Below are 26,705 nucleotides of genomic sequence, written 5' to 3' on the forward strand. Positions count from 1 at the left end.
CAGGGTCCACTAATCCCAGCAGTGCCTCTGTTTGACTCGCAGTTGTATCTGGATGACACGAAAATGGAAGTTACCCCTACTGGAGACAATGGCTCTTGTGCCGTGCTGCCAGACATGGAGATTGATATCACGTCGGAGCAGGAGGAGTTCGATCCAGATCCCACGCTCGTTTTTGAGTATCAAGCATCCATATTTGCTTACAAGAGAGAGATGGAGGTAAGGGCGTAGCATCGTAAATATCACATAGCTCCCTCTCGCTTCGAATGACATCTACTCACTCTCGCGTCCTCTCTTCCTGGTCATGAACACACTTGATTATAGATAAAACTCCTTCCAGATCCGGATTACATGAGCAGACAAATCGATCTGACTTGGCATTACAGAGTCCAGCTGATCGAATGGTTGGTCCAAGTGCATGGCCGATTCGACCTTCTGCAGGAGACAATGCATCTCTGCATCAATTACCTGGATCGCTTCCTCTCCAAGGTCGTCATTCCTTTAGATCAGCTTCAGCTTGCTGGAACGGTGGCCCTGCTTCTCGCGTCCAAGTACGAGGAAATTCAGTCGCCCGCTATCGAAGAACTGGTCTACCTGGGCGGAAACGCGTACACTCCAGCTAGAATTCGACAGGCGGAAATTGGCATGCTTCGAGCTTTGAACTACGACATGGGAGCACCAGGACCGATGAGCTTTCTGAGAAGGATCTCTCGTGCAGACAACTACGATGTGGACATTCGGACGCTGGCGAAGTACTTTGTCGATATCACTCTGTGTGATCATCGGTTCATTGGACTGCCCTCCAGCATGATTGCAGCCGTCGGCTACCGCGCCTCAATGATGCTGTTATTCCGGGGAGAATGGACAAGAGAACACGAGCTTTATGCGGGATACACAGAGTTGATGCTGACAGCTGGGATCAATGTCCTCTTGACAATGCTGGAGGAGCCTGGACAGACACATAAGGCTCTGTTTACGAAGTACCAGGACGAGGTGTACATGCGATCGAGCGAATACATTCAGAGTCTTGGTCTTGCTCAAATTCGCGCTTTCCGCTCCTGAACGCGTTCTTTCTTTTAAACACGTCTTTTTTTTTTTTTTTGGCCGATTTTGCAGATTTCTCAGGTTTTGCACTCTTTTATCTACCATATACCCATTACTAATTGCGTTTTTGCTCCTGCGTTTCTGCTTATTCCCAAATGTCTGTATCAATATTCACCTTGTGGTTTTCGCTGTTGCTTCTGTAAAAAGATAAAAAAAATGAACTGTCTGGCGTACTATTGACTTTGGATTGACTTGTACTAGCTATGCTTTTAAGCTTGTGCTTCACGTTCATGGCGAAGCAGTTGTGGCCGGAGCATGTGCATTGGCACCCGCCTACATGATACTATATAGATGGCGAAGCAAAATTCCCTTCACTCTCGCCCTTACAACCACCGTCCGCAATCGCGAGCTCTAGAAACAAAGACCCAATCCCTCTGCTATATACTTCCTTAAGCTCAGCTGGTCTTCACACTCTGCACGCAAACGTGCCCAACTACCACAGTGGCCAGTGCGAACAAACGAATGTTTCAGGTTGCATGCATGAGTGCTCACCATCTAATAGGACCAGCATCCAGAACGGCAATGGACTGAGGCCATATCTCATGTACACAACACAGAAGTTAAGAAAGAAGATAACAGACTTGAAAGTTAGTAGAAAAATATTATTTATTTCAATAGCAATTGATCGGTTGAACAAACCCCTTTGAGCTAGAGGTCGTATTGACAAAACGGTGATCTTTGGTTTTGTAAATGGAAGGATAATACGCATTTTAATGATCCAAACTTCGATTTCAGCGGTTGTACTTGAAAATGAATAGATGTTTCTAGTTAAAGGTTTTATGTTGCGACTAAATGTTCAGCACTGTATCCGAATGAGCCAATGGAGGTTCAGAGAAGGCATAGAGAGAGTAGAATGACGCTGAGACTGAAGCGGTGGGTAAGGCTCGGATATGGCCTTCTGTTGATCGATGCAAAAGTGGATCCACAGGGTGAAATGGTCTATCGGTTGGACAAGGAGCATCGGTGACTAATCTCCTGAGTAGGCACTATTCAGAGGGGAAGTGCTGTGCGTAACTCGACCGAACTTTAAAATGAATACGGAGCCGATGTTAGACGAACATGTAGGATGAAAAAAAAAAGCCAAATACATTCTTTCACTTACAGTTTTGTGGTCTTGAGTTCTTGAGTAGCACTTTGTAGTGATCAGAACGCTAAGATGTGGAATTGGGGTTGTGGGATTCTGAAAGCCCGGGCACGATGTCAGCTGAGGAATTGGACGTGGGGCAGCATCCCTAGCACAAATATACTTTAACACTTACAGGATATCGCAGTTGGTGAAATGTGATGTCGCCGTGATGGGCATGGTGGACAGTGAGATGAAAAGCGCGTTGGACATTAGAGCTGCGGTGTTTTATGGGGGATCTCAGCATGAGTCAAAGAAGCAAACGAACGAGCTTTTTTTTTTTTTTTTTTTTTTTTTTTTTTAATATGCGGCTGCTAGGGGTTTTATAGCACCGACCTGGAGCTTGGTAGTTTAGAAAGCTGAATAGTCTCATGAATAAAAATGCAAGTGACCTGGATATGAAGGTTCACTCCCAATACGATCCCAATTCGGGGTCTGGACGGAACAAGAGCGAAAAAGAAAGACGAGAAGGTAAGGACAGGAAAGAGTGAGAAATGCTTGTGGGTTGACAAGAGGCATTTTATAGGTGTTACGGTGTATGCTGTGGTACTGTGGTATCTAAATGGCATTCATAGCAAAAGGGACTCCAACACACCCTCTTCGCATGATACTTTATATACCAAAAGTACTGCGGTACTTGACCCGGCGCGCCGCGACAGCGACAGATACTAGATCGATACAGATCGGAAGAACGCCTCTCGCCTGGCAACGGGAGGCGTATAGCAGGGCAAAGAGGCCGCGTCCACAAGCTAGCGCATTGTCTAGGCTATTTACGTTAAGCGGAAGGTCATTTTAGAAGCTTGGGACAGATCCTGGACATATGGGTCCATCTATAGAAGTATATCAAAAATATTAAGGTGTGGTTTATTCCTTTGCGCAACGCTACGCATTTGATGGCCACATCCTTAAACTCAAATGGATACCACCGCGTCGTTGAAGGCTAGGAATGCAACGATGTGCCCCGTAATCAACTAGTCGACCCAAAGGAAGGTGGTCACTCGCGACCGCGAAGGCTCTCAAAAGAGGGGAACGCGTCCTTCTTGGTCTTCTTCCCATCGACATTCGACAAAGCTAACATCATCACCATCGACAAGGAACAGGACCCTCAAAGCAGAGACAGATATCCATCCAAAGACACCAGCCTTTAGTCCGAAAACGGAAAGAGAGAGAAAAAGACATCAGAGACTACCAACTGCCGCAGCTCGCTCCTTCTCATTGCACACCATTGTCACCATTCTCTCGACAAATCCTCGTCGTTGATTCTACATACGGCATTTCCAGTCATGGCTACCTCAATCGCAGCAGAGACATCAACCTCGGGGGAATCATTCAAGTCCTCTTTTGGACAACGTCTGGAACCCTATCTAGCCCTATCAAAGTCAGCCAAAGGTGCAGGATGTGTCCAGCTCATCAAGGATGTCTTGGCTGCGCCTGGCGTCATGGTCTTTGGCGAGCTTCTCGATATGCCCAACGTTGTAGAGGTAAATTGGGGGATACAGTGTCCATACTTTCCTTGTGTTCTGGAGGACATGGTTCCGAGATCTAATGTTGTATGCCGTTTTGGTCCCACCGAATCCATCAGCTGAGGTCCAGCCCTGAGCACGCAAAGTACCACAGGCTCCTCGAGATCTTCTCATTTGGAACATATCAGGATTATCAACGTAAGGGGGCTCTCCGGTTGCAGCATGAGGTTGATCAGAATATCGGTCTTCTCAAGGCTTGTGAACTCATCCATCGTTAAATGCCTACTCAAATAGAGAACAAGGACAGCTTGCCAGAGATCACTGAGGCCCAGAGGACCAAACTGCAGCAGCTCTCAATTGTCACGCTCTCTGAGCGAGTGCGGGTAACGTTGTCGTTCAAGAGCTGCAATACATATCCCGGATGGTGGATTGACAGGGTTATTGACTATTTTTTTTGTCTGTGGGATCTGCAGGCCATCCCATACAAGGATCTGCTGGAGTATCTCGAGATTGCCAATGTGCGCCAGCTGGAGGATCTGATCATGGATGCCATATACCAAAATGTGATCAATGCCAACTTGGATCAGAAGCTAAAACTGGTCGAGGTCCACTCGGCCATGGGACGAGACTTGCGTCCAGGCCAGGCCCAAATCATGCTCAAAGTGCTGGAAGACTGGTAAGGATCGTCTGGTCTCCGCTTTTTTTTTTTCCTCCAATCTCTTCACCAGCTCTGACAACGCGCCTCATTCGTTTTCTTTCTCTTTCACCACAGGACGAAAACCTCGGAGGCATTGCTGTTAGCATTGGATGCTAAGATGGCCCAGGTGCGGGAGAACCATGAGAAAGAAAAGCAGGCAAAGGAGGCATTTGAAAAGGAACTGGAGAGGATCAAGGAGAATTCTAGTTCAGGGTCTGGAAAGCATCGCAAGACAGGAGGAGGTGGACCACATATGATGGACTATGAAATGGGCGACCAGCACTTGTTCCAGAGCCCAGAATTCATGGGTGAGATTGAACGCATTACATTCGGTAGCGGCAAAAGGTAATGTTAAGTGCTTTTTTTTTTTTTAAATCTCAGCAAGGTAGATCACTGAGCTCATTATTTTAACAATGTCCTTATTTTGTCAACTTCCCATTTTTTTCAAGAAGCGGCAAGCGCGTCCCCCCTCGCGGCTGAAAAAGAAAACCAGGAGCGGGGGAACACGTTTTTAACAGCATAGCGACTACTATGGCCCGTCATCTCTGAACATGGCGCCATATGACAGCAGCACAGGGTACTGCAAGAAAATAAAGCCATGCATCAACAGCAACAATATTGTTTTCGATGTCGCCTTTAATTTGGTAATTATTCTTCTCTATGGGATCTTTGAAAAAGAAGTCCCATGGCCCTAGTTCATGAGCTCGAACAGCTTGAGGACCTTGGAGCCAGCCTCGGCAACAGCATCGTCCTGGTCATCGTCATCGTCATCATCGTCGCGGCGCGAATCGAATAGTTTGACGCATTCGGCCATGGCCATACCGGCGAGAACGGCCTTCATCTCGGCATGGGACACCTCCTTGCCATCTTTCTCCTGGTGCTCCTGGTACTTCTTCATGGCCTCATATGCAGCTAATGGACGTAAGAAAGTACAGCAATTCTGTTAGCACCTTATAAACGCGGCAAAAGATTTCCTTACGAACTGGCCTTGAACGTACCTGCGGCAGCAATGGCCTGATGTTTACGTGAAGTCGACTTGCGCTCCTTTTTCTCCTCCTCTCTCTGTTTCTCCTTGGCCTTCTGCGTCTTTTGTTCCGGGGTCTCAGGGGCCTTAAGCTGCCACCACTTTCTCTTAGCCGCCTCGGCCGCCTCCCGTTCGGCCTTAGCAGCGGCCGCCGCAGCTTCTTCCTCGGCCCTGCGCTGGGCAGCCAGCTCCTCTAGAACGCGCTGCCGCTCTTTCTCAGCCTCTTGTTGCTTCGCCAGCTTCCTCTCCGCCCTGGAGCGACGAGGATGGCATCCCCACCAGGATCCAAACAGCTTCTTATCCGCCTCCAGGTCCGCAGTTGGATCCACCCCGGTGGGCTGACCGTAAATGGCAAGATGGGCCTCCCTCATCTCTTTGGGATCGACCTTGGGCGCCAGTTTCTTGCGCTCCTTGCGTTCGAGTTTCTCTTGCTCTGTCTTTGGCTTGTGGTCGGCACCATCCGAATCCGAATCCGAGTCCGAGTCCGAGTCGTCCTCGTCAAACTTCACTTTCACGCGTTCGGCCATTCGCAAAAAGTAGTTCTTCTTCGCTTGGAGCTCAGAGTCGTCGCCTTGGATGCCCAAGTGTTTGAGCGCAGCATCGGCGGGGACGCTGATTGAGACGGCTTCGGCCTCGTCTTCTTCCGCGACGGCGGCAGTTTTAGAGCGGTGGTATTTGTGGGAGACCTTATCCCAGAAGCTACGGTCGGGCTCTTGGTCTGCGGGGACTGCCTTGTTGACGGTATTGACGAGCCATTTCTCATCCTTTGGAGGAACTTCAGTAAGGGTCAGAATGGAGTGCAGGTGTTAATGGCGCGTGTCTGAAAGGGAATACTTTAATGGTCTCAGGAACGGTTTCAGGGACGGTTTCCAAAAACAGACACGCGAGATGGGAGGAAAATGGAATGGCAAGCACCCAAGACAACGATTCCACGAATGAGTAAAGACAAAGAGAGTATATATTCATATGCGTGCGTTCTAACCTGGAGGGGGTACATCCTCGACAGGAGCAGGTGAACGGAGGTGCAGCTTCTCCCCGACATGGTGCAGTGCTTGCCTGAAGCTGCTCTCCTCCTTCTTCGCGTTCAGGCTTGCGTCCGACTGGGCCAACATGATCTTCTTTGCAATGTGAGATGGGGTGGAGTGAGTGGAATGAGAGCGTGGGAGATGAAGAAAGAGATGAATGAGTGAGGGTCTAGAGGCCGTGAACACGAGAACTCTGCAGTATGATTATGCGGATTGCTCTCTTTTGGGTCGGCTCTCAATTTTTTACCTCCCCACTGTTTTAGATGGGCACTCCCATGCGGACATCATGCATGGAGCAAACGACACACTTATAAAAAAACTGCGCCCACAGGGCGGTGCTATTTACTTGTGGGGTGTTTATCCCGATCATGTCTCAAACTCTCAATGAACATCCCACCTCAGGCGCCTTGCATACCAATACCCTGCAGAAACTCCCGACTGACCGGCCATACGAGCTTTCCTCCAAGGTCCTCCGCATACTTATCATACGCCTGCAAAAGGCCCCACCCGTCCAGACTCTCCAAATCACCTGGATTCGCCTTCCCCGCACCACCCATGATATTGGGCGACTTCAACTGGGGTGTCGACAACAGGACAGTCTTACATCTAGCCCGCGACAGCGCCACAATCCAGCGGTGTACCGAGTACAAATACGCAAACTCATTGACCAACGTGGACTCGTTAAAGAGCGCAAAGCACACCACCACTAGATCAGCCTCTTGGCCCTGCATCTTCTCGATCGTGTCGACCTTGATTTGCGCGAGAGGATACTTTTGCTCCAGCTCTGGTAGTTGAATCTTATCGAGGATCGCGAGTCGCTGGATGTGATGGGGTACTGCCACAAAGAGACTCGTGATAGTGTCTTGTCCGACCATCTCGAGATAATACTCAACAATGCCTGCAACGAATACAGCTTCGAGGTACGCGGCTGCCCTAGAGTCGCTGCGCACACTGACAGACTCTTGACATGCATCGTCTGTGAGCTGAAGTTCGATGCAGATGGCCGACCTATCCGGGTCCAATGTGCGACGGATCTCGGGTGGGAAGGATGAGCCTCGGAAACCACCACTGTAAGGTAGCGATTTACCCGGTGTCTGCACTTGGTAGCTGGGTCCATAAACCCTCTGCATGAATGTTCCTAGTTGTCGATTCTACAGAGCAGAATAGGAAGAAAGTAAACACCATGTGGGCATGATCGTCAATACGTTTCTTGATATACAAAGAAATATAGATAGACATGTAATCCGCATCTCTTTTTTTTTTCTATCATTACCATGCGAAAGTTTTCCTGGAGCTGAGAGGTGCATGGTCCAATATCCATTGCGACGGACCCTTCGATCCACTCCAATGACACCGATGTGTTATCTCGCTTGCGCATCAAGTTCTTCATGATCGAGCCCGTCGCATCGATAGCATGCTCCGACGCTGGATAGGTTCCCATAATGACGGGTCCCAACTGCAGGTGGTCTCCTGCCACGATCAGTCGCCCGCGTTCAGGATCGAGGCACTCGATCGCATGGATTGCATCCGCCGCCAGCAGTTGACTGCCCTCATCAATCATCAACATCTGGATATTGCGCATATATTCAGCTCCTTTCTCAGGATGCGCCGCCTTTCGGATCTGCCACACTGTACCGCAGACAACGCGTACAATGTCCGGGTTGCCGTCATCCTCTACCTGTCGTTGAAGTTTTGTGAGGTTAAGGGGATCAACGACCGTGGCTCCCTTGATGTTAATCGAGGATGGGTCTCCGAGGCGGTAGAGGACCAAAGGTCGAATGAGAGGCTCAGACTCCATATGGGGAGCGATCAGATCGTGCAGCTTGGCTACTCGTGCCACCAGGTTGTTGATGGCGGTGTGCGTGAATGCAGTGAGGACGATCGTCTGCGGGCCTTGTCCCTTCTCTTTGTTTGATAGACTGCGTAAAATGTCGATGAATCTCAGAACAGCAAGCGCCAAGAAGTGAGTTTTTCCTGAGCCCTGAATGAGGAAATAAAAGACGTGGAAGGTCTGTCAGGCGGCTTTTTTTCTTTTTTTCCTGCAATCCGTCGCCTCTCAGTCATGGAAACGATACGACATGGCATAATGTCTCAGCTTACAGGAGGTCCCCAAATGACTTGCATGCGATTATTGATGACTTTTGAAAAGGCCTGTTCTTGCGAGATCGTCATATCATACTGTCGCGCAGGCCTGGTCATCGATTCTAAAAAGATATCCATATATTGTTCTGGACGCTGCAGTCCCCACTTATTCGGATCCCTCATCAATTCCTAGAAAAAGTTTTTTCAGAAAGAATCATTAACATCATCTTCAGGGACCAAGCCTGTGAAGAAAGAACAGCCCTACGAATCGCGATCGTAACATACTAAGAAGAGGCGACAGTTCCCGTTTATCTCAACCAGCTTGTCCATGGATGTGGTCAATGTCGGACAAAATTCTCGGCGCTCCAGGAGGTAATACTCGCCTTCGGTCAACCCCAAGGCCTCAGTCATGTTGCTGTAAGCGCCGCTCACATATACGATCTTGAACTCGGGATCGTAGTGAGCAACATGCGCGATTGCAGGCGAGCCCCGTCCATAGCCTCGCAATAGCGCGCTGATATCGTCAAACTGCATCCTTTCTCTCAGACCCTACGGGATTTTTGACAGAAGATAGAGGCGATATAGTAAGTGCGTTGTTTAGGATAAGATTAAGCATATCGATCTAGAATCATTCGCACTTACCGCTGCATTGTCAGGGCTAAGGATCCATTTCTTGAACGTATCGCCTACAAAGACACCTGGCTCCAGCTTACTGGTTACCTCAAACATGCCAATATATTCCGACGATGGAGTGTTGGAGGGCGTCCGCGACACCGCCCGTGTGCTTGGCTCTGCGCCCGGTAGCGGTCCGATGTGTCTCCTCAAGAAGCGACACCGAAAGAGGTACTGATTGTGCATAGCCTCGTCCCTTGTCTGGGTGATCCGCATCCAGCGCCTCTTCTCGGCGAGCACGATGGCCTCCCACTGCTGGAAGAACGCAAACTGTGCCAAGACGGTATGCTGGATTTTGAGGTGCCGTCTCATTTTGAATGAGGTCTGAGGAGCCAGGAGAAACATTGACAGATCTCCGCATTCTTGTTGGACCAACGAATATAACGAAATAAGGATTATATTCTGCTGCTCTGCCCACTTTTTAATTTGCAGTTGGACTAATGGACAAAACATTTATCAGGAGTGAGCACTTGATATCGAAGGTGGAATATAGCTCTCAAGGTAACATACCAATACTTACCATCCCCTGGACTTGTACCGTTGGTCCAACGCTGATAGAAGGCGTCCAGGTTGTACCCATCGTCGTCACGATCCCTGTCAGAGATAATCGCTGGCGCCTCAACATCGACAAGATGGGTCATAATATCCTTGAACGAGTACGATCCAATGACCGGGAGGACCAAGAATCTCTGGATGGCGGTTTCGATCGAGAAAAGTCGTTTGTCGTGCATGGGATAGCTGTTTTTATAGCCTTGAGTGAGCTGCAACATATCTGGCAGCCTGATATTGGTTCCTGCGATTTCCGAAAGCGTGAGGAAGCTAGGATCTTCATACATGTTTGTAAGCAGATCCATGGCCCGGCTTCTTATCACAGCAGGCCAAGTGTATACGCCCTCTGGCTTGTGTGAGATGACTTTGAGCAATAACGCGTGGAGATCCGACTGCATAGCCTGGCTATAGAAAAAGATGGAGAGGACAGGTGGCTTCGGCTTGATTTCTGATATATGGAGAAGACATTCGTATAGGGTATCGACCAACTCTAACGTCAGTTGGATGTGAGCAGGAGCTCGAGTGGAATCTTGATATGGCGAGTACGGAATGACCTTAGAGACAGAGCGCGTTGGATAGGTGGATCGCTCTTTGAACGTATCCAGCGAATAACCGTACGGTAGTAATGTCATCGGATCTGTCAGGATATTGATAAAGAGCCGATCCCAATACTGTCTTGGCAGGTCCAGTGTCCGAAGAGGCAGAACCTATCCCAATGGAATGAATGTTTCTGTAAGCTTGCTGTCAAGCGAGACGCAAGGTATACATAGATACGTCCAGAGAAGTCCTTACCTTCACCGCACGCTCTCGATAAGAGGCCAACAGCACACTGTCTCTGTCTTCGTTCATATGAAGCACCTTTGTAAAGGACGACTTGTGCAGGTCACTAAGGTGGGCATGATCTTTTATCAGGTCCTCAAGATCTTCGATCTCTGTTTGTGGAGCAACGGATGTCTTGAACATCGATTTTATCCAGAGGGCCGACCTCTTGGAGAGCAGAGGGATCACCGAGAGGGTCTTTTCCTCAAGAGCATCCCCCTTGCATCTGGGAAGGAACTCGCATTGATGGCAAGAGTTGTCGATGTGCCAAACAACAGACCGAAGGGGCTTCTTCAATATAGCGGGTAAGTCCCTGAAAATAAATTCTTCCACGACTGGTCGCATGAACGCGAGTGAGAAGGTCGTTGGTTCCTCGTGCTGCGGAATCCAGACACCGCCCCGGAAATCGACTTCTACAAGATCCTGCTGCCCGTGCAGTTTGATGAGGTGGTCGAGAAAGATGGCGTACAGCGTTACTTGGAACTAGAGTAAAGTTCAGACAAGAATGAACGTCAGTAATGAACGCCAGTTCTTATTCCAAACATCTGCAGCTCTGTTACCCAGCGAGAATCTAACAGCTATCCTGTTTCCTTACCTGGTGGCTGACTTTGATATATGAGGATGACTTGGCATCAATGATATACAACCTCTTTTTGTGTGTCCCGTCCGGTCGCAGTGTCCCTCGCAAGATTCTGATAAAATCTGGGATAAATCGCCCAAAAACAATCCCAGCCTCCTTCATCTCCGGGGTGTAAAAGCTGTCGTCGAGCGAAAAAATCGCCTGACAAAGCGTGGTGCCATAATCACTGATCGCCAGACGGAAGAACGAATCCTTGTCCTGTTCAGCCTCGCAGTCGACTTTCTTCGGTATGCTCTCCTGAAGGCGGCTCTCGAAAACTATGCCCCGCGTCATGGTTGCCTCTGCAATGGTTGCTGGTTCTCTGCTGCGGCCATTGTCGGTATGTCCTGGTTTTGGCTGAAGGGCTTCTTGCCACAGTTGCGCCCCCTTTAGATGTAACATTTTCTCGCATGCAGTATTAGCATGGTGGGCGAGCACTGACGGCGAATACTTGAACTTGCCGTGGGCTGGAACCTGGCGAGAGATTTCAATATTGACCGCATCGACGGCTGTCTCGGCTCTGGACGCCTTGGACACTGTTAAAGAGACGTCCGTGTCGTCCTTTGGTGGTAATACTGTAGATGCAATACCCGAGCTTTCTCGGTCGATCTCCTCCCATTCCTCCGCAGAAATATGTAGCGACGAAAATGAAAAGTCCAGGCTGGAGCGCTGACTGGAGAGTTCCGTTTGCTCTCTGGCGAGGGTATAATCGACTGTTGGTGTTATTTGTGCCCCAAACTTTTTGCCGGTATCATTGGAAGTACTACCATCCCTTTCGGACGTGGGGTCCGCAAGACTCAGCCGCTGGAGAAGGTCCGCAAACGCGCTGCTAGCACGCATACTCTCTATGGTCTCGCTGTTGAACGACATCCTGGTTTCTCTGTGTCGTCCCTGTTCTAGATCGGTGATGTTGTCGAGTTCGGAGATGCGCTCTTGGCATTCATTCCACACACCGACATCGCCTTCGCCGCCAAGCATGTCACGTTACCATTGGCACATGGCACAGGCCCATTGCAGTGTTACACCTTTTGGGGAAAGTTTGAACCTCGCGTTCTGGACTGTGGCAGTAAGCGCTGGTAAGCTGTCTATTTTTTTATATAGTGGTCAATCCGCTCAAAACAAACGTCGCTACCCAACGCCCGGACGTTCCTAAACAAACTAAAAACAATCCCAATATCCTCAACAACAACTAGCCCTTTTTTCGACTTTGGAGAAGCTGAAAGCAACGAGACGAGATGGGAGGTTCCAGCCAATGGGGACGCGATAAAATCGCGTAATGGGTCTACAAATCAACATCCTGGGAAACAGCTGTAGCCTAACGCTTGAGCGGACAAAACAGGCGCGACGGCGAAAACGACAGGATAGACGAGGGCTTCCGCTCACCCTCCGCTCACCCTCCGCCCCGCATTTTTCTACTTTGTTTTTTTATTTTTTGCCTCGATAAAGTGTATGCATGGCTTTTAGACCTTGAGAAATTATTGAGTTGAGTCCGTGGAGCAGCAGCGTGGGCTCTGTGTTCTCCAGAAATTGAAAAACTATGCAGTGTTGTGTAAGTATGTTCCCTACGGTTCCGGCTCTCCGGCTCCTCGAGAGAGAGCGTGTTCATCACGCGCAGTGCACTGCGACGATTGAGCCCCCCTCCTTTCGGTTGAATGATGAGTTATGGAATTACCGAAGATTGCCGTCTCAAAAATAAGTCCTGGATTTGCTGTGTCGTACGCCTTTGCAAGAAAACGTTCTGGCCCCTGGAAAGCATTCATAGTAAAAGGGAGCTCGCGAAAATGTTGCGTCTCTGTCATACTCCAAATTGCAATTGCATTGAAGCAGGGAGATGGGTTTCTGGTGAGAGAAATTTACAGTGGGCACAGTGAATACAACAGGCATGAGGCGTCGCTCTTTCAACTCAGTCATTTTTAGCCCATTCAAGCGTGGGCCTGTTGGCTAGTGTGTTCGGGGCGCCTGTCAAAACAGCACAGGAGTTGCCCAAAAGAGGACATGTTCCGCGTCCTTCAGCAGATTCATTGTACCTGTTGGAAATTAAAACCAGCGGTAGTCTATGATATATCCAATATATCTTTGTCCCTGTAGGCGACTAGAGCATGGGGCCTCCCCCTGAGCTGCATGCTTGTTAAACCTAGCTCGAATGACACTGCGTCAAGTTGTATTCATTCATGCACTCTTTTTAGGCCTGTATTCCAACACCGTTCACGTTGTTCAAAACGGCATGCAGACAAGCATGCCAAAAACAAACACCTTCCCATCAGCCATTGTAAGCCGTTAGTCCACCATCTACTTTCTTCAAACCCTGCCTCATCTTCGGCATCTTTCTTTCCTGCCTTTGTGTTCTCCACATGACGGCTGCTCCGATGTCTCTTTAGTGCTCTAATGTCCATACTGAAGCGGTGTTGAACCCGCCCAAGGTCGTACAAAGAAAACTGTAAAATGGATAGATAGCTATAGGCACCAATGGACAACCCATTCTCTTGGGGGAGAACCTTTCTAGGTTGGACTGCTGTCCAGATCCAGCCTGCGATGGTTGAGGAAAGGCCGCAACGAGCACCACAAAACGAGATGCATGGCCGACTGTGAGTCTGCCAAGGGTAGTTTAGCAAAGGGCGCAGTGTCATTGTGACAATGAACCTTCTTCTCTTTCGAACAAACGGAGTGCCATTTCAGAAAACCTTATTTGAGCCACCCGCTCCCCAGGCGCTGCTTGTTTTCCTTACAATCAAGCTTGCGCATTGCGATGAGGCAGGGCTAATTATCTAGAGAAACTATAACTCTTTCGCTAACACCATAATACTTTGGTGATGGTAACAATTTAGACACTGCCTCTCCTCCCAAAACAAGCCCTGGAGCAGACCTCCAAGCTTTTCAGCAGGATGCAACTCAATTTCCTTGCTGTCCATGCACACATGCATGATAAATGAAGTACCTGGGCCCAAAATCCCAAGAGCTGTAAATTGCTCTCGTGCGTGGCTATATTGCGGTCGTAAATGAGGAGCAGCAGCAGAACCTGTATGTAGATTATCGCATCGTGCAGCTGGATCAACATTCTTGTTGATGTTTCTTTTTTGCTTTCATTCTTGTTGCTGCCGCTGTCGCTGTTATTTTCTGTTATTATTGCGGACAGGTGGAGCTGTTGTTATGATGGAGTGCATTGGCTGTGTGGGGCCAAAAATGCTCTTGCTGCAGGTATATTACTTACCCCTGCAATAACATCTGCAGGATGACCCAAAACATTACAATGCAAGGGTGTCTTACCAGACCTGGGGCACCATGCAAGGGCAGCCATCGGGGTAAAAAAAAAAGGCAGTGAGCATTTCCTTATTCTATGAAAGAAAGAAAAACATCAATAAACGAACTGTCTTGAAAGATTGAAGAGGTAACGGCGCCAGTGAGACTCTAGACACTAAACAAAAAGTCAGGCCCATAGCCTGAACGCGTGACCAATAGACCATCGTAATGACCTCGGCTCTAGACCTCTCGACAGTCTTCACGTAGACAACCTGTATGCTTTTTCTTAGTCTGTTCCTGAAGGCTACAGACGCACCAACCATTCGCGCTCCTGCATGCCACTCAGACTAAAGAGATGCACGTTCGCGTGTTATTGATGTCTTATTTTTATTTCATTATATTGCGCCTCTTCGTGCTGACACTTGACGCGTGATTATTTCACTCAACTTCGGCTGCAAAGTCTATACCAGCGCGTTTATTCAAAACTATGGTCTTACATCCAGTAGTTATGTTTGTCTTGCGCGTCTAGAGGTTACTCAATCATCATCCCTTTATTTTATTTTTTCGCGATCAAGGCACATTCAACATACTGAACAGCAGAGCAGGAGAGTACTCGAAAGATATACTATCTACCGTTGTACAATATCTTCCAAGGGGTATCAAAATCGCGAGTACCTACGGACAATGTTCCACGGAGAACACTTCCACTCTGACCCAGCAAATTAAACCGCCCGGCTCACATCACATACTCCCTTACCTCATTAGATATTGCCCTGGAATTAATACTTGAAATAGAGAGCGCGATTGAAGGTACGGAACATTGCTGTGAAACGCGCGGGGGGAGGCAGATCCTTGACCATAAACATGAGAACTGCAAGGGAGTTGTTTATGAGCTCATTCGCTTCTTAGAAACAAAAACAAAGAAAACATTCATTTAAGCAGGGTGCGCCCTTGCATGGCGAGCAATGAGCCTAGGTAGAGAGCCGAAGTCGGGCGCCATTGAAGAAGCCTTAGCTTAAACAATTTGTTCATGACTCACTAGTCATTACCCTTCTCTTCAGTCTATGTATTGTAATACCTGTTACTGGTCTTCTTTGAGGTTTTAGACGTGCGACAAAGCTCAACCTGCAAATACGAATCATATTCAATGCGGACTTGCGATTTGAATGCAAGATCCATTGAAGAGGAGAAAGAAACGACACTTATAGTCATAGCTGCAATGCTATTTGACCACAGACTCGATGCATCCAAAACCAAAAAGGCCACTTGTTCCTCTCCGTCTTGATTACCTCAGTCGATCGGAAAAAGGAAACCCACGCTGGTCATTCGTCCTAGGTCAAGCAAGCCTAGTCTGGCTGCAAGCGATAGTGCGCCAGAGGCAAAGGACGAACCACTTGTCGGTCCTCGATCGCTTGGTCCTCGATCGCTTAATCCGCGATCCTGCACTGGAAGGTCCAATAAGATACGTGTACGAAGCAGTTCTAGGCATTCGAACGGACGGTCCGACAAAGATCATCATGCGTCTTTAGCATCCTTTACACCTTCGGAATTTTAACGACACGGAGTCTTCGCTTCCACGAGAATCTCAAGGGGGGGTTTTTTTTCTACTGCAAGGGCTCACTCCACGGAAAATGAAGCTGCTTCCACGCTCACAAGGCCCAGGTTGGTTAAAGTTCAATAGACCATGCATTCAATCGCGGATCCTGCATCCCAGGATTGAGGATGTGGTGGAAGGGTGAGATCCAAAAGGCAAAAAGTCAATACTAAAGAGCGCCGCATAGCCTTTGAGCAATCTTCAAGGGACGCATTAACGTGCCTACGAAAATGAGCAACGCGGCGATAAGAGTAATTTATTTTTCCTTTTGGCGGAGACGCGCCTAAAGGACGGACGAAAGGAAGTAGGTCTCCACGAATGTAAAAGTCCTATGTCCTCATGGGCTTGCTCGGACAAGCCTGATAAGGGAAATTTGAGACCCACGTCGAAGACATCGCAATGATCTTGAATACCGTCATTCACTTGATTTCTCGTTATCGTATTTTAATGATGTAGTACATTGAAGAACAGACCCGTTGGAGGTAATAACAGCAGCTACAGATATCTGTCAGGATAACGCATCCTCCCTTGAACGTCTCAAGGGTTGATTAGAAATGAGCTGCGGGCTGACCAAAACACACGCAAGGGATGCATGCAGGAGGGGTATGTGGATAGGCCGCTTGATAAGAGAGTGCATGCGAGTCTAGCAAAAGTACTTTGTGACCTAGCAATGATATAACTGTAGGCAGAGATAACTTTGATTCCGACAACCATTCCAACGGAGCTTTACATCAGGATTCCAGACGAGAGCAAGCAGGGAAAAGAAAAAATGGGCGATCAAAAACTGGGACAACAAATCAATAAACAGACAATAGACACATCACTCAAACAACATACTCATGTAACCCCTTCTAGCGATTGAAGGAATAGGGATTGCTAGCCGGCGAGTGCTCGTCTGGCTCACCTAAGCGCAAGGTTTGCAACAGACAGGTAGCGCACCGATCCAAGAGGCAGCAAGACAACTGAGAATAAGAATGACCTCTTCGTGTTTAACCATGGGCGTATTTTTTATTTTTTTTTGGTGTGACATTGCCTTGTAAGGCTCAGAAAGGGCGCCTGTAAACAAATCGACAAAGGTGTATGCAAGGGTTTTCTGCTATCTCCATCAGCAGCAGCGTGTGTGCTGCTCATCTGTCTCACCCCACCACGATCTATTATGTTCATGCACGATACCAATCTCATTTGAACTGTCTTTTTCTGCTTGGAAGCGCAATGTCCACGGAAAAAACCGTCAGGAGGCATGTTCTACCCCCCTCCTGGCTCCGCCCCACAAAAAATTCGATGCAATGAAGTGTAAGCTCCGACACAGAACGCAGTGAGCTCCAATTTCCGGATTACGGTATTGCAGCGTCGTTGCTGCAGTCTGTGTGTGCACAACCATGTTGATCGTTGTGATTTCTAACCCTGCGGCCAAGATGGTGGGCCTCCAGAGATGGGAACACTAATTTATCTTTGCCGCTATCTCAGGACCCTGCCTAGACGTGGAAGGGAAGCAAGGGACAGGAGAGCCGTATGTTTGGGTGAAATAGCGTTCATGTCGACAGCAGCTTCATTTCTCATTTCTGGCATCGCAGATGGGGTCAGATGCAAATTCCACCGAAGATCATCATTTGCTACATCTGCTGCTCACATCCTAAGTTTAATTACTTGTACATATTGACTTTCTATACCGTATGAGGCATGTGTTTTTTCTTATTTGCCTTCCTTTGTCGCATTCCATTGCTGAAATGAGTGGGGCGGGGGATAAAGAGCGCGGGGGGAGGGCTGCCATTGCACAGAGGGGATCAGTCTGGGGTGTCATGGTATGTAAGAGGGCGAAATGGTACGTAAGTGTAGCCATTTCAAGGTTTAGAAAACGATGCCCATCGAGAGATTCGATTGGCCCAAGATAAGATATCGCCTTGTGTAACCCGTGCTTGCATGCCCCCTCTCCACAAATCACTCGCCCTCATAGCCCTCGCCCACCATAAAAAATTGAAGGTCACAGCCTTCGCGCTCAGAGCGAAACCGCAACGAGGCCAGCAAAGGTACATAGCCTACATGTACATTTCCATGGTACCCATTGCGCATGGTGAGTCCGCGCCGCATAGATGTCTAGATGTCTACGGTAACACGCGTCCTAGACTTACAGGGCACAACACGCTCTACACATTCTACTGCCCATACGCATAACCATGAGACTATTGCGCCATTCATCTGCAAGATAGCATCGAATAGATGTATGCCTACAGGTTGTCATCGTTACTGCCTTTTTTTTTTTTGGAAGATTCAGATTCGTCGTTCGCCAGAGTAAAGAATAGATGACGTGCAAGGATCCACATTATCGAAATAAACTAACAAGTGATGGAGCGCCGTCTTTGATCCTTTCATTTATAATGGGCAAACTATGCATTCACTCAAGCATTCTTTGAGAAGTACGAAGTCGAGAGGTTCAACAGTCAGCATCAAAAAAATAAAAAAAAAGACAAAGACAAAGGATGAAGAAGGAAAAGAGAATTAGGAGCGAAATTAATGAGAAACCATCCTAGTTTGACAAGGTATTGTGTTCTTGCTTCGAGAGTGATGTATTCCAACTTCAAGAATCTGTCTGATCTGGCCTCATTTTACTGAGTCCGGGTATAGGGTTTACAAGCACCGACATAATGCAGCGCTCACGCTACTCGTCATCGTAAATGGAGTCTTGATCTGGTCCCTAAAGTTCATGAAAAAAAAAGCAGGGGCCGAATGAGTCCAATCCATGTGATCTCACGCAAAAGACGAGGCTAGGCAGAGGTAGGCAGGCAAGCAAACGGTATAGTTGGAATTGTTCCATGGCGAACAGACACATGCACAAGTTTTTTTTAGCCATTTTCCTTACCCTGCCTGTTCTTCTCCATGGGAAAGAAAAGAGTCTTCTGAGGGACATGTTTTCATGGGCCTGTCACTAAAGGCACGACGGGCCCTCGGAGTTCAAAGGGTCGTGAAGCGAGGAGGACCTGGATGCGTGTATCCTCAGCCTGAAGCCGAGTGCTCTTCCCATCAGAGCACAGGAATAGCGCATGAGCAGATATACTGCATGACCATGTGCTTGCAATCGTTTCAAGACGGCGTCCTTGGCCGCTGCATGGTGACTCTACGCTTGACGAGGCGCCTTTTGGTTCTCGCTGGGATGTTTGTCATGCAGAGAAAAAGACGGCCACGAGGAAAGATGTCCAGATGTCTCTCAGGCTGCATTGTTCATGGAACAGTTGCATGAAAGAACAGGGGATGGCGAAGTACACTGCCATAGGAAAAAATACGGAGTTCCCTAAACCCCACCCCCTGTTTTTTCTTCATTTTATTCCACAGGGGTGGCGATATGCGTTGCGCCTGTGGGTGTGAGTGGCGATGACGCGAGAGGGAAAATAAAAATAAAAATAAAAATAAAAAAGCCAGGGAGTTGTGCGGTGCGTATTGTTCGGACACATCCCAGTATGTTGCAGATGTCCATGTGCAACGGCAGCAGCGACGACGGCAGCTTGGTGCGCTCCACACAAACGTATACAGCAATAAGCGGGAGCAACAGATTGGTGAGGAAGGGGGAGATTGAGTATCTAGGCCCTCTGTCTCCTTCTTTCTTTTTTTTTTTTTTTTTTGGACCTGTGTGCTTTTCATTCTGACTATGTAACGGTCCGATTCCTAGTTGATGATGTGTGGGACTATGGCCAGATGGATAACTGTCTCGATCAGTAATCTATCTTCAATTCATTCACAACTCGCCATCGAAAGAGGGAGAGGGATTAAGGTTTACTTAAGGCGTTGTTTTAGGAGAGCGGGTGTTACACAAACAGGCCCCATTAGAACTGAATAGGCGAATGAGTTGGGCAGAGGCGCTCGTGGGCGCGAGATGATGGGGAACAGACAACAGACAGGCGAGCCAGAGACGCACGAAGAGAGAGCAAGAGCGAGTGCGGGTGAGTGAGAGAGTGAGTGAGAGAGCAAGAGAAAACAGAACAAAGTAAAGGTGAGCATCGGTCACGCATCAATTGACATATTAATTAATTTGCGCGAATGAATGGAAACAGGTATGTTATTCTCTTGAGCTTCACCCCACCCCCCTCCCCCCATTCATGCTGCGTACGGGTAGTCTACTGTATATACACCATATTCATATACTGCAGCAACCATATATTGACAGACACTTTTTAATTCACTCACACTACAATACAATACTCTTGCGCTTGGCGCGGTTGCACTCCATTCGTGCGCTCATACATGCAACATCGCCGTATGAAATAAGTATTGAGGGTTCTTCGTTTGAACCGCCAACTAGTAAAGAAGAAAAAAGGGTCCACTCAACAGTACTCTAAAGAGTAGTAATAAAAAACACATTGAAATTGTGAACTCAGATGGGCACTCTCTCATTCTTATTCTTATTTTCATGGTTGCCGGTAACTTTTATTACAACTATTATAACCAGAGTATTGAGTCCCATAGAGTCATCCTCTCCGTGGTTGTCTGTGTGTGTTGTTTCCCAAGCGGATCCCTGCCAGCTTGTTGGTTTGATTAACTTTGTCCATTCAATACCCTCAGTCGTACCCAAATACGGAATGAGGTGTGCTCCTTGGATTTTATATAAACACGCATCTTCTGTCCATCCCGGCAAAGTCGTACCTTCTCTTCTTCTGTTGCTTCTCTCTTTCACACTCTCTTTTTTCTTTCCTCTTCTACTCTTCCTGTCTCCTACCTTTTCGTAGCTGTCTCTTTTCTTTCGCATTTGGCACACTTATCTTCTACTTTGTATTTCCCCCCACTAATTTAACCAATTTCTAGCTTCTCCCCTCTCTGCTTCACATCACATCTTCATACCCTCACACCTCCACACCCCAAGTTTCATCCGACACATATGTATATCATGGCCGATTACCCTATCTCAGACGCAAGCCATCCCACGACATCTGCAGCAGCAGCAGCATCGATGGTACCAAGCATACTCGCGATGCCCTTCCTCTCGAATGACTTTGGCTTCCCCACGGAGACATCCTCGGCCGTGCCGTCTGCCACCACAGCCACAACCATGTCCTCTTCTGGTGCTACCGTCACATCTACGACCGCAGCGACCATGGCGGCAACCACAGTAGCATCTAATTTGACCTCATATACGCTAACTAGCACATCTCCACAAGAGGTCCTAATGTCCATGCCCACCTCGACATCTGCCGTCCCTTCCTCTTTATCGTTCTACCCCACCGCTACCTCAACCACATCTGTAGCTACATCAATACCTGCCTCTCCTTCCTCCTTGGCCCCTTCTTTCTCCTCTTGTATTTCTAACAACATGACTGCACCCTTGCTGCTGGACAGCAAGGACTCGCTCTCAAATCTCGACACCCTTCAATCCAATCAAGACTGGCTGGCCCTGTCTATTGGCGACATCAGCATGGGTAGCAGCCCCCGTCCTCAACTGACCCCGCTCGAGTTCAACTCATACCAAGAATATCCATTCGATCAGAACAATGCAGACATCTTCTCTGCCTGGCCTTCTTCGCCAATATCGTATCTGACTGCAGCCACACAGGCCCTAACAGGACAGCCAAGCGCGATCCAGAGCATTATCCCACCAGGCATTCAGAACCAGCAACAGCAACAACAACAGCAGCTGCATCAGAGCCGACCAGCTATCCTTCCACAACAGCAACAGCAACAGCCTTTCCCCATTCGCTCACAGCAGTCGCTCAGGCCCAAGAACCTGCAACAAATCCAACTCCAAGCTGGTCTGATCTCTCCTCCAAACACGCCGTCCTCGACGCCCTCACCGCTCCGTATTAGTCATGACCTGCCCTCGACGCCTCGTCCCCAGTCCATGTATATCATTCGGCAGCCACGTCCATTATCGCCCCTGACGCCTACATCCCCGATGGTTGAGAGTCACAATGGCCCCACCGTACTTCTCAACCGATCCAATTCGCTGCCGACGATCTCTCCGGTCTCGACAGCCTACAGCCACGGATCGGACCATCCATACCTCTCAGGCCACCGCCGTCTCTCCTCGACTTCGACATCCTCCTCGGTTGCCTCCTCTGCGGATGGGTCCCAAACTGAGCCTAGGCCCGCCAAACAGAACAAGGCACGTAAGCCTTCGAAGGCAGCGATCAGGGCCGCGGCCGGCATGGGTGTCCGATGCCAGAACTGCGGTGTTACGGTGACGCCGCTTTGGCGACGTTCAGCCGACAACGAACCATTATGCAATGCCTGTGGACTGTACCACAAGTTGCATGCGGTCCATCGGCCCAAACATCTGCAGCAAACACAGCAGCAAGGGAACTCGTATGGCGCAACTGCCGGTGTGGCAAAGGGCGGCCTCAAGAGCGGCGGCGCCAACGTTGGTGACCAGCCCATGCTGGCCAGCCAAAACCCGCGCGATTGCGACGGGCTTCTCCTCGACGGTGCATGTGCAGATGATTCGTTGTCGTCCTCGTTAGGAGGACCCGGATCTCGATCGTCGACTTCGGCGGCGGGCCTGCAGCCGACATGCACCAATTGTAAGACGACATTGACCCCTTTGTGGCGCAAGGACGACGCTGGCGAAATCCTTTGCAATGCATGCGGGCTGTACTACAAGCTGCACCATGTCCACAGACCAATCTCCCTCAAGCGAAATGTCATCCGCCGGAGGTCCCGTTACGAGACGGGTAAGGGCTCGGGCTCGGCGGCTGCGGGACAGCCGCAGCCACAGCAACGGGCACAAGCGGAAACGGGAGCACAGATTCAAGCGCAAGCACATATCCAGGCACAACATCATCATCAACAGCAACAAATCCAGGCGCAAGCGCAGGCGCATGCCCAGGCCTACCATCATCAACAGCAACAGCAGCAGCAACAACAACAACAACAACAACAGCAACAACAACACTTTCATGCCATGCAGGCACATCCTTCCTTCGACTATGCGCAGGCGCAGAGCATGGGACATGTAGCGCACGACCCTTCTCAACAACAACATCACCAGTACCAACATCAAGGCATGTCTGTCAACATCGGACCCCATATGGGTATGCAGATGATGTCCCCGCTCAGCCCTTTGGATGGACAACCAATGCATTATCATCCTTATGCTCCTCCTGCCGAGTACATGGACAGAGATTAGTCATAGACAAAATCCATGTTCTCCCGGGACAAAAATAAACAAACGAAAGAGCAGAACATCTGCAGCGCGCTGAAAAAAAAAAGAATCAAAAATATTATTGGCATTTGTAGTTCCGTTTTTTTCTTTGTGAATTTTATTTGCAAATTAGGATGCCGCTAGACTACAAATTGCATTTGAAATGAGATGTATGCGCCCCAAGGTCCGTGAGAAAAATTAGTTTTTTTTTTCTTTTTCCCAAGAGAAACGTTCCTTCCCCCCCCCCCCCTTCATCACTTAGACCTTCTTCACAGAGACATGGGAGCCCTCATCATAGATCTGCCAGGGATTGCCCTTCAACCACTGATCGGCCCCCTCCGCCACGGGGTTTCCCTGAATCTTTCCCTCTCGTTCCTTGCGCTTAGCGGCGGTGGAGATGCCCATTTGTTGATCACGCCGGGCGAGGAGGTCGGGGTTGACCTGGTCGTCGCGGGTGAAGCTGAAGAGGACCTGGGGCGGGCCCGTGGGGACCTTGCTGGAACACTCGCCTTGGTCGTCCACGGGCCAGAGCTGGATAGTTTTGCCGTAGGTGTTGACGAGGGCCTGGAGTGCGACGAGCTCGGCCGCTTGGACGACGGTCTCGGGGACGAGACTCTTACTGACCTGGACGAGCAGACCGGACTCGACCTCGTACTTGTGTGAGTGCCAGTACTTCTTTTCGTTGTCGTCGAGTGCTGTTTGTGCCCGCCAGACACACCAAAAAAAAAAAAAAAAAAAAAAAAAAATAGAAATAGAAATGGGCGAGGTGAGAAAAATTGTTCATGCTGTGCACACCAATTATTATTTTTTTTCTCTCTTTTTTTTTTTTTTTTTTTTTTTTTGAAACAAAATACTTGAAACTTCGCACTCACACTTGAACAGCTTCTCAGAAATGACGTATTCGACCCCGATCAGTTTGGCATCCACGCTATCGCTGTCATAAAGCAAACACTGGCGGCGGTCTTCATCGATCACATGGCAGTAGTGGTACGCGATCACCTGGCGCTTGGGGTCTTCTCTACATCCGTCCATGCACGGTTACCCATCAAGAGAAATAAAATGAAAAAGGAGTAAAATAAATTAATAGCGTATTAATTTCAACTGATAATCCATAGAAAAAGAAGCAGACACATGAACACTTTTTTTTTTTAAAAAAAAAAAACCAACTTACGGATACAAGTGCAGACCGCAGAGGGCTTCACAGATACCGCCGAGGGGCTTGAAGCTCTGGAGCATCGCTGCACCGGCAGAAAGCGCCGCGATACCTGAGGTGGTCTGGCCCTCGGACTCCTTGGCCTCATGGCATTTGTGGGTGGGCATCTATTTTTTATCATTAGTATCATTAGTATCATTAGTTTTCTTTTTTTCTTTTTTTTTTTTCAGCAAATATACTAGAGAATGAAGTTAAACGCAAGATGTCACACCGTATAGCTGCAAGAGTTGCCATAGCAGATCAAAGTAGATCAAAGCCGAGCACATGAACTTACAGTGAGATGTTCCTCCATGTTGGACGTGGCGGTTGTTTGAATATAGGTGTAAGTGGGTACGCTGGTTTTATTCAAGTGGATGGTTGTAAATGTATGCTTACGTGGAAGGAAAGGGAAGGAAAAGATGAAAAGTAGAAAAGAGAAAGAGAGAGAGAGAGAGAGGAGTAGAAAGGTAAGGGTTATATAGGTCACATAGCAATGTTGATGTCATGGAGCGGTGCATAACTGGGCCGAGACAGCCATTGTCATGGCCATGCCATTTACGCGCCCATGCTTCACCTACGCTTGTCTGTGCTCGGCTACACCCAAAAATATAACAGAGAGCAGTCTGTCGAGCATACTGATGGCTCATATCATGATCGACATCATCCTGATATGTTTTATTGCAGAAAAAAAAAAGACAATCAGACGCCATCATCCAAGGGCCGCATCTGTTTTCAGAGGAATGATCCACACGTCCGGTCGATTCAGACGGAGCCATGACCAGAGAGGCGTACTCATCTCCTTGGGCGCGTAGCAAAACCTGTCTAGCTCTGGTAGCGACTCCGCAATCCACCATACATCCTTGTAGTGCCAGATCCCGAATCCTGTCAGACAAAGCAGCTCGAGTTGAGGGAGATTTCCCAGCTGCGTAACCCCCAGTTCATTTTTCAGTTGATGAGTACCGATATCGTTCTGCAGTACCAAAACGCGTAATCGCTTGAGGGTCGCCAACCTGGACCACATGATTTTCATCATTCCACTCCTATCTTTCCATCCTGCAGGAGACCAATCACTGCCGCTCAATCTCAGCTCTTGAAGATGTAGGCAGTTCCATGGTTCGCCTCCAAACAAGGTCGTGATCGAGTTCGGTCCTAAGGAGGTATAGATGATCTGACAACGGAGTGCACGACAGTTCATGAAAACCTGCTTCAGCCCAGCGGACGAAATTTCGTCGCACGTCAGAGTCAGCGAAACAATATGGGGCATTATTCTAACAAATTCTTCGAACCAGTCAGACGTAAAACAGCCCCCCAAGTCGAGATGACGGATCCGAGGGAGTGATTGTAGTATCGACAAACAGTGTTCCGTTTTGATTTGGGAGCAAATCCGGATCGTGAGTGAAGATAGAGAGTGTAAAGATGGCGACAGATCGATCAGCTCCTGAGGAGTAAAGTTGCATCCCGTCAGTGATAAACTGGAGAGTTGATTGCCACTGCCGATAAGTTTTGTGAGAGCTCTGTCGGCCCATTCTGGCAGCTGCACCAGCTCCAACGATTTCAAGTTCAACAAACTTGTGTTCTCGCTCAGGAATACAGGAAAGGCGGCCCTATCCTTGGAGAGAACGTATCCAGATAAATTTAGGTGCCTGAGAGCCGGCCAAGATCCTAGCACGTTCTCGGGATAGCGCCCTGACGCTGGGAATGGGTCATCGTATGTGAAAGCTATGGCTTCGAGATGTGTGTATGGGTGAAGGGTCTGCAATGGGTGCTGCTCCAGGCTTCGGCATCCCACGATATCGATCGAGCGCAGCTTTGGAGAATGCTGTAGCAACCATACGAGTTGTTCTGTCGTCACCCCGGACTCTCGGAGGTTCAGTGATGTCAAGTTGAGTTCGTGTATCCAGGCAGTCTCTTCCACAAAACGCGATATTGCACTACTCCGTGGTCCTGGGAAGGCAAGCATCTGTATGAGATGTATATGCTTATAAAAATGCGGTGCAATCATTGTATAGGTCCTGTTCGTCCTGCAAGAAACGGTTTTCCAGATGATCGGGAGCGTGATTTGGGCACACCACTTCGAGACGCGACAGAACGAGGGCCAAGCCCGTAGCGGGGTGAGCTTGAGTATGAGATGGGCAAGTTCTGGGATATGGAGGACCCTCTCGGCTGTAGAATGTAAAGAATATGATTGGTTGATTGGGATCAGGATACGTGTGAAAAAGAGCATTGTTTGGCGGCAAAGCGCGTCCATGCCATGCCCATCTCACCTGCAGACAATGAGGCATTGATCACCTGGTTGCAGTCGTGGCTGGCGCCACTCCCGGGACTAGCGCTACGGAGGAGTGCCTGCCTGACCCGTTGACGATGGTATTCTCGCACTTCGTCCATGGT

At 48.7% G+C, this 26,705-nt stretch overlaps 8 protein-coding genes across 8 annotated transcripts; 3 read left to right on the forward strand and 5 right to left on the reverse strand.

The window, feature by feature from the left end:
• Positions 1–114: 114 nt before the first annotated feature.
• Positions 115–1,059, forward strand: BC939DRAFT_403206 (cyclin-like protein; the record flags this gene model as incomplete). The annotated part of the gene is made up of 2 exons (XM_051552722.1): positions 115–216; positions 322–1,059. The coding sequence occupies 2 exons, from the start codon at positions 115–117 to the stop codon at positions 1,057–1,059; spliced, it is 840 nt and encodes a 279-aa protein (XP_051407029.1).
• A 2,069-nt stretch (positions 1,060–3,128) lies between these two features.
• BC939DRAFT_467339 (uncharacterized protein) lies at positions 3,129–4,998 on the forward strand. Its single transcript, XM_051557770.1, has 6 exons — positions 3,129–3,705; positions 3,807–3,885; positions 3,982–4,070; positions 4,161–4,363; positions 4,460–4,729; positions 4,834–4,998. Exons 1-6 carry the CDS (start codon positions 3,508–3,510, stop codon positions 4,862–4,864), a joined length of 870 nt encoding a protein of 289 aa, XP_051407030.1. The 5' UTR covers positions 3,129–3,507; the 3' UTR covers positions 4,865–4,998.
• Positions 4,999–5,275: 277 nt separating this feature from the next.
• Positions 5,276–6,596, reverse strand: BC939DRAFT_467342 (uncharacterized protein). Its single transcript, XM_051557771.1, has 2 exons — positions 6,391–6,596; positions 5,276–6,183 (listed from the first exon to the last, which is right to left on the reverse strand). The coding sequence occupies exons 1-2, from the start codon at positions 6,518–6,520 to the stop codon at positions 5,360–5,362; spliced, it is 954 nt and encodes a 317-aa protein (XP_051407031.1). The 5' UTR covers positions 6,521–6,596; the 3' UTR covers positions 5,276–5,359.
• Positions 6,597–12,448, reverse strand: BC939DRAFT_467344 (uncharacterized protein). The gene is made up of 9 exons (XM_051557772.1): positions 12,365–12,448; positions 11,151–12,247; positions 10,529–11,038; positions 9,708–10,443; positions 9,158–9,624; positions 8,801–9,064; positions 8,534–8,704; positions 7,707–8,414; positions 6,597–7,584 (listed from the first exon to the last, which is right to left on the reverse strand). Exons 2-9 carry the CDS (start codon positions 12,150–12,152, stop codon positions 6,832–6,834), a joined length of 4,611 nt encoding a protein of 1,536 aa, XP_051407032.1. The 5' UTR covers positions 12,153–12,247; positions 12,365–12,448; the 3' UTR covers positions 6,597–6,831.
• Positions 12,449–13,211: 763 nt separating this feature from the next.
• BC939DRAFT_481575 (uncharacterized protein) lies at positions 13,212–14,469 on the reverse strand (the record flags this gene model as incomplete). The annotated part of the gene is made up of 4 exons (XM_051559037.1): positions 13,212–13,228; positions 13,468–13,609; positions 14,110–14,190; positions 14,383–14,469. 4 exons carry the CDS (start codon positions 14,467–14,469, stop codon positions 13,212–13,214), a joined length of 327 nt encoding a protein of 108 aa, XP_051407033.1.
• Positions 14,470–20,561: 6,092 nt separating this feature from the next.
• BC939DRAFT_467345 (uncharacterized protein) lies at positions 20,562–23,184 on the forward strand. The gene has a single exon (XM_051557773.1). The coding sequence runs from the start codon at positions 20,870–20,872 to the stop codon at positions 23,108–23,110; it is 2,241 nt and encodes a 746-aa protein (XP_051407034.1). The 5' UTR covers positions 20,562–20,869; the 3' UTR covers positions 23,111–23,184.
• Positions 23,185–23,222: 38 nt separating this feature from the next.
• BC939DRAFT_467350 (uncharacterized protein) lies at positions 23,223–24,822 on the reverse strand. The gene is made up of 4 exons (XM_051557774.1): positions 24,613–24,822; positions 24,297–24,445; positions 23,998–24,143; positions 23,223–23,820 (listed from the first exon to the last, which is right to left on the reverse strand). Exons 1-4 carry the CDS (start codon positions 24,628–24,630, stop codon positions 23,384–23,386), a joined length of 750 nt encoding a protein of 249 aa, XP_051407035.1. The 5' UTR covers positions 24,631–24,822; the 3' UTR covers positions 23,223–23,383.
• A 204-nt stretch (positions 24,823–25,026) lies between these two features.
• BC939DRAFT_507822 (uncharacterized protein) lies at positions 25,027–26,702 on the reverse strand (the record flags this gene model as incomplete). Its single annotated transcript, XM_051560926.1, has 2 exons — positions 25,027–26,480; positions 26,582–26,702. The coding sequence occupies 2 exons, from the start codon at positions 26,700–26,702 to the stop codon at positions 25,027–25,029; spliced, it is 1,575 nt and encodes a 524-aa protein (XP_051407036.1).
• Between the last annotated feature and the right edge of the window lie 3 nt (positions 26,703–26,705).

The sequence above is a fragment of the Gamsiella multidivaricata genome (assembly GCF_025024155.1).
Source record: "Gamsiella multidivaricata strain RSA 2152 chromosome Unknown BC939scaffold_107, whole genome shotgun sequence".
Lineage (NCBI taxonomy): Eukaryota > Fungi > Mortierellomycota > Mortierellomycetes > Mortierellales > Mortierellaceae > Gamsiella > Gamsiella multidivaricata.